A 6,579-nucleotide genomic window follows, 5' to 3' on the forward strand; every position below is an offset into this window, starting at 1 on the left:
CCCCCCCCCCAAAAAAAAAAAAAAAAAAAAAAAAAAAAAAAAGGGTGCACTGAACTGCATAACACACATATGATAATGAAAAGTGGATGCCACAGAGGACCTGACATATTGCTCTGCAAAAGCCCATTTTTGCTCCTCAAGCAAAATATGAAATAAAATATAAACTAAAAATGTGGACTCTGAAACACTAACATTGGGATGTTTTTCTATGTCGGCATTTTATGTAATAGCAGTGTCCATTTTCCACTGTGCACAGATAAAAAAATAAGAGCTGAATCTAAATTTCAGCAGCCTTTTTTTGTAGGAAAAAAATCAGATTATGTGCTCTTAAGCCAGTTTCTGAAATGCATAGATCTTTACCAGTGCTTTACCAGTACGTTTTGGATAAATCTGCAAAAAGCTTACACATTAAACTGTAATCTTTGCTAAATGTGCTCTTCATACTCTTCCACAATAGGAAGAATGTATTATTACTGTTGGCATTCATCAGGGAACAGACTGAACAGACAGCTGAACAAGTACATCAGTTTTTACATGCATGCATATATTTTTATGTCATCCACTTTAAAAAGAAAAAGAAAATTATTGGTAGTCACAAACCAAAACTATCTCTTGATGTTTATTTGCTCAGTATCCTGACATTTTAATAATCCTGATAAGTATGCCAGTGTTTAAACAAAGAATCAAATATTACTGCAAATACATACAGGCATGGCATTGTTAAGGGTGTTGTTGTAGACACAGGCTCTCAGTGAGTAATCCAGCATGCAATTTTCAAACAGCTGCAGTGATTCTGCCACTTTTTCATGAAAATCTTCTGCAGATTTATTAGCACTTGCAAAGTAGAGATAATCAGAGTACAATCTGTGAATGAAACACATGAGTAAATGACAACATTAAAGATGCATTTGCATGATAATGAAAATTAGTCACATTAATAGAAAAAGAGAGGGTATGACTATAACATGTACTATTTTCAGCCTGTTTGAAATCGCACTGAAATCAATAGCAGCCTTTCTATGGACTTTAATGAGTTTTGGCTCAGACACTGAGGATCCAATCCTGAGAGTTGCTAAACATCTTCCACGCTCATTAAAGTCTGCGTCTCCCAGGATCAGGCTTTATTCTCATAACTGAGAATAAAGTTCTCATCCCTTCTCTGCCCTGCCTCCCAAGACAAACTTTTGAACGATGTCTATATATTTTGTATAAATTACATTTCTGTTATGATAATGCTTATAAGCCCCAAACAGATTTTAGGATAACTTTGTGCTAGGCTCCTAACATAGAAGCCAATCCCTGTCTTTAAATAGACAAGGATGGACAAAGAGTGAGAGGGAAGACAGAGGAACAGAAAGTGATTTTTCTAAGGTCACCTAATTGGGCAGTAGCAGAGCTGGGAAGAGAACCCAGGTTGTCTGAGTCCTATTCAAGAGGTCCATCCCCTCTTCCATGCTGTTTTTTATGTAAAGTTTCTGATTTGAGGCCTTGTTTTAAAATATTATTATAACAACCTTGCTGAAGCAAAAACAACACGGTGAACTGTATTATGCCATAATATGAACTTTAGCTGTCCTTATCCAAGCGCCTCTCATTCATTTCAATAGGAGTGTTACCTGGGCATGGATGACAGGATTTAGGCCCCATACATACATCTGATGTCAACAGTGTAGATAATCACGTTACACTCTGTTGCTTTGCTGCTGCTAACTAGACACTGCAGCAATTGGAATTTGCACGTAGTAATTTTTAATAATGGTAGATGTGAGAATGTATACTCTCATTTCAAATATGAAATATTTGTGCAAATCATTTAAACTGTTTATAGTTGCCTAAATGTTACAAGACAGAGACAATGAACTCTGGTTTCCTTGGGGAGGGCGGGTGAAGTGTAAAATGGAAGATTTACTTTTGCAAAACTCCCTGCTTAACTCATCCTGACATCATACAGATTCTAAAGAAACATAAGAGAAATGTCATGAAGGGGCACAGCATAGCATAGTTTGCCATCCCTTGAATGAGGGTCTGTAAGTGATTTTTGCTTGTTTTGGGCTCATGAGTTATATTCAGGGTCCTCATAATTCTGCAGCATTCTTGTCGAGAGTCCTATTCATTTTGGTGGGTGTCGTCACCTAAATCGTGAGTGGCCAAACTGTAAGACACTTGTCATAAGTGGCACAGGTGGCCTGTGTGTGTGACATGGCAGACCACAGAGGGGACAGGCATCACAGTGGCAGATAGAGCTGGGAGCAGAAAGCAAAGCAGCGCATCAGGCAGAGAGCAGAGGGCAGGACCAGAAAACAAAGCAGCAGATTGGGCAGGAGAAGGAGAACAGAGTGGAACTCGGGGGCTGTACAGGGTTAATTTGTAGCATGCCTGCCAAAAAATTTGGCCCCACTGGCCTTAATAACTGTTCACCAATACTAATGGGAGTTTCACAGTTGGGCCCTTCACTGGCAATGTCAGGAAGGTTTTATATATATGTGGTAATAATAGGCCAGCAAAAGATAACCTTTAGCTCTGTCAGTTTCCAGAGACTCAGCTACAGAATCCTGTCTTTTCTCCAATTTTTGTTCACCTCCGAGCCTGCCACCTCTTCTAGGAGACTGCGGAGAACTTCAAGAGAGAAACAGAACTTGTTTCTGAGTACATAAGGCAGCTAGAGATGGCTACTATTATACTTCTGCTCCTTAGCAAAATTTCATATGTACAATGACTTCTTTATGAGATTTATCTGAATAAAGCGTGTATGATCAGGCCTCAGTTGTTTCCATCCTCTGTTAACGCAGTAAAATAAAATTGGTTTAAATACGTTACTGAAGTTACTACTACTGTAGTTTGTAGCAATATACCAGTGTAACATACAGAACACAGTCATAGACCCATATAATAATATGAATGTCTTTTTAAGAGCTGCTTTGATATTTCTTCATGGCCACCATCAATTATAAATCACACCCAATAAATATCTGTTTTGTCTATAAGAACTACTGAAGCTTAAGAATATCAGTCTCTGCTACAAAACTATTCTTTTTTAAGGGAATCATACAGTTACAAGTTGGAAACAATTTTAATTACGTTTCACATGCCCATTATTCCAATTCAGGAGAGGAACAGTCAGTTCTCCTTTAAAGATGTGTATTGGAAAATTCCTTCACAATAGAAAAGAAAATAATAAGCTTTTAGCAGAAAGGTCTAATTGCCCATGCTGAAATGATTCTTGCCAGCTCAATTTCTCTTACTTAGTATAGGGTCTGGGGGAGAGGGGTTGGCTCTGCCTACTCTTCCCCATCACAGAGGTGAGGACGGAAATACCTGCTTACTCCCCACACCTACAGAAGAAACCTGATATGGGAAAAAGATGCAAAGATATTAGAGGTGCATTGATATATCAGTTGCCTATTGGATCAGCACTGATAAAAGAGGTAAATGGCACTATCAGTCGTTGGCTTCATTTGGCCGTTACGGCCAATAATGTTTGCCGATAATTATGCCTTCTAACCAGGGCCCTGAACAGCTGAGTTCCCTCTCCCCCATGCTGCCGGGGTCCCCAGATACCTGGCTTTCCTCAGAAAATGGCGGGTTTCCCCTTACAGGCAGGCAGCATTCTGCTTGATCCCGCTTGGGGCTGCTGGGAGCGAGATGCAGAGGGTACTGCATGCATGGGTGCAGCTGCATGCATGCACATGGTCAGGAATACAGCTGGGCAGCATGGAGAGCAGCTGCTTCCAGGTAAGTCTATGGAGGGGAAGGGGCATGAGGAAGGGATGGGGGTGGGGGCAAATCGAGGCCTCCATGGTGAGGGAGTGGGGCAGGTGCTGGGGGCACTGCCCAGCCAGGGTGGTGCAAGGGACCTAAGGCCAGGGCAGGGAGTAGGATGGAGCCTTGGGCAGCTCATCCAGGAGGTGTAGGGAGGTCGTTCCCTGCCACTGCATGCCCCCCCTGGGAGAGGCATGTGCCACGCCCCCACTCCCCAGGTTTGTGCATGGGGTTGGGTGCAAGCTGCTCACTGTGGGCTTGGAGCAATCCACTCTGCTGCCTTTCCCTCGGGAGCCCTGCACTGGCTGCATGCTGCCTGGCAGCAACGGGAGTGGTAAGTTGTGCCTCCCACTGCTGGCGGACAGGGGGCATGTGGTCGGTGCAGGGTTCCCGGGGCAAAGGCAGCAGAGAGGAGAGCTCTGAACAGCAGCCCGCATCCACCCTTGCCCTGCTCAGCTCTGCTCCACTTAAAAGTGTCCCTGTGCTTAAAAATGTAGCAGCAGCACATGGAACTAAAGCTCATTCAACAACCCCCACTGCTATATTTAAGTGCCAGGACACTGATACATGTGATGCAGGAGGCTGCTGTAATGTGACAAAAAAGGGTTTATTTATGCCTTGCATTTTAAAATAAATCAGTTATTGGATTGGCACCAGCCGATATGATTGGTTAATATTTGGCTATCAGTATCAGCCAAGAAAATCCTTATCAGTGCACCCCTAAAATATATATGTTATAGTTTTCCTTGGGCCTTACAGCCCTGTAGGATTAGGCCAGAGCCTGCCCCTATATAAACCATTTAGTTTAATTTGATTTTAAAAAGGAAAGAGGATTGTGGTAATTGTTTTAAATAACCTGAAGTGGTGTGGAAGGTGCCAACTATGGACATTTGGCTGATGAAATCAGGAAAGGAAATGTATGCGCCTCTCAGCCCATATTCACTGATGATAAACAGCCACTAAGTATTTGGCTCTCCCTAATATTTTGCTCTCTGAGGGAACCATCTGTCCTGGTGTATATAGCAGGACTGGCTATGACAGTGAAGAATATAAGAAAAAGATGGGGAGAAGCTGAGGAGCTGACTGAGTTGAGTTAAACGTGGCAGCCATTAAATACCTCCCTTGCAGAAGAGCATGAACATATGAAGGCTGTAACAAGAAGCAAAAAATGAAGATCAAGCTTGCAGTGTATGACTTGGGGGACACAGAATCAGGCTGAGAGCGCTCACCATTTAAGGCATAGGAGGATAACAGACAGTAGAAGTGGGAACCATGCCAGCAGGAAGCATTTTGGGAATGGGTGGGGGCTGCAATTTGGTTTAAAGCTTTTTCTGTTTATTTTTTTAACCTGAAAAAAAACCTGCTGACACCTTACGGAAACCATCGTACTTGGACAGATTTCTCTGCTGGGGCTTGCTTAGCTTTTCTGTATATGTTTCCACCTGTTTTTAGATTCTCCCAACATCTGCATGAAAATACAATCTTTGTTAATTATGATTTCAGCTGTGCCAGCTACTTGAAGTCATTATCCTCAATCACAATTCAGTAAGGTGACCACAATGGCGATATTACCAACACTGAGTGTGGAACAAGTCAACCCTGATTTAAGCAGGTGCAACTGCCATCAAAGGCTGCGGGGCTGTTTCAGATCTCAGTAAATCTGGACATGGGATGTCACCCTGCTCATGTCAGTGCCAGTTTTCCCAATTACTTCAGTGACTACAGAATCGAGCCCTAAATGCAAAATGACACTGTTGAAGTTGCTAATTCATTGCTGGCCACAGGGTAGGGGGCAATTGTGCTGACAGTTGCCCTATCCGGTTCCCTGGTGGGACTAGGGAGTAGTAAGGGGAAAAGCCTGAATGCAGGAGCACATTGGTCATACCTTTTATCACAAATCTTCTCTGAACCAACACACTCCAGAATGCCCCCTGCAACAGGGACCCTTCTGATAAGGACCATTTATCCCTTAAATATTCCCTAGGGGAATATACAGCTGCTTTGCTGCACCATGCACTATGTTGCTGCAAAAGGACTGCAGCACAACTGTAAATCAGCTCATTACACTTTGTACTATTCCACTGAGTTTGCTCCACCTGCAGCTCACGAAGCCCAAATGAATGGCCTGTCATCTAACACCATGTGGGGCTCATCCAGTGTTCATATGCCTCTTGCCCTTCCTCAAACCCTTTGAGACAGGGCAAGAGGCATATGTGGGAATGAAAAAGTGCTCCCCGCACTGCAAACTGAAGTTTAAAAAAGTGGGGCAGGACTCAGTCCTGAACTGTGCCCTGAAGCAACCAGAGGCTGGGTCCTCCATGGAGATGGTCTGGCTGCCAGAGCATCTCTATGGTTGGCCCCTCGCCCTGGTGCTGAAACATCTGACCTGCCCAAGCAGGGCAGGCAGCTGCTTCAGCACAAGGGCTCCTGACCCCCACCGGCCCCCCCGATCACTTTCCTGCCCAGCCCCATCCCCCCACCCCAGCATCCCAACAGCTTAAAACAAAACAAAAAACCCCAGCGCTTACAGGCAGTTCCAGCTGCCGTCTGGCTTACTGGGGCCCTGCCCACACAGCACTGGGCCCTCTGCTGCCTGGGGGGACTCTGCCAGGAGGCCCTGGAGCCCCCCCAGCTCCTGCTCCTGGGGTAAGCAGAGGCTTTTTTTTGGTTTTTTGTTCCTTTTTCCTTTTAAAGTGATGGTGCCTGGGGTTGGGGGGAAGCCATAGGGGCCTGGGGGTGCAAGTGGGGATGTGGTCAGGTGGGGCAGCCATTGAGGGGTCTGGGGGAGCATGGGGGGGGGTGAGGCAGCCATCAAGGGGG

General features: G+C 44.5%; 1 protein-coding gene across 1 annotated transcript in view; it reads right to left on the bottom strand.

Annotated features, from left to right (window-relative positions):
- Window positions 1–6,579, bottom strand: part of CHST15 (carbohydrate sulfotransferase 15) — a 132,413-nt gene that overhangs the window by 23,144 nt on the left and 102,690 nt on the right. Inside the window, exon 6 of the mRNA XM_019502963.1 lies at window positions 708–864. Coding sequence (XP_019358508.1) covers window positions 708–864 — 157 coding nt within the window. The remainder of the gene's footprint in view (window positions 1–707; window positions 865–6,579) is intronic.

The sequence above is a fragment of the Gavialis gangeticus genome, unplaced genomic scaffold (genome assembly GCF_001723915.1).
Source record: "Gavialis gangeticus isolate Ggan-Ray unplaced genomic scaffold, GavGan_comp1, whole genome shotgun sequence".
Taxonomy (NCBI): Eukaryota; Metazoa; Chordata; order Crocodylia; family Gavialidae; genus Gavialis; species Gavialis gangeticus.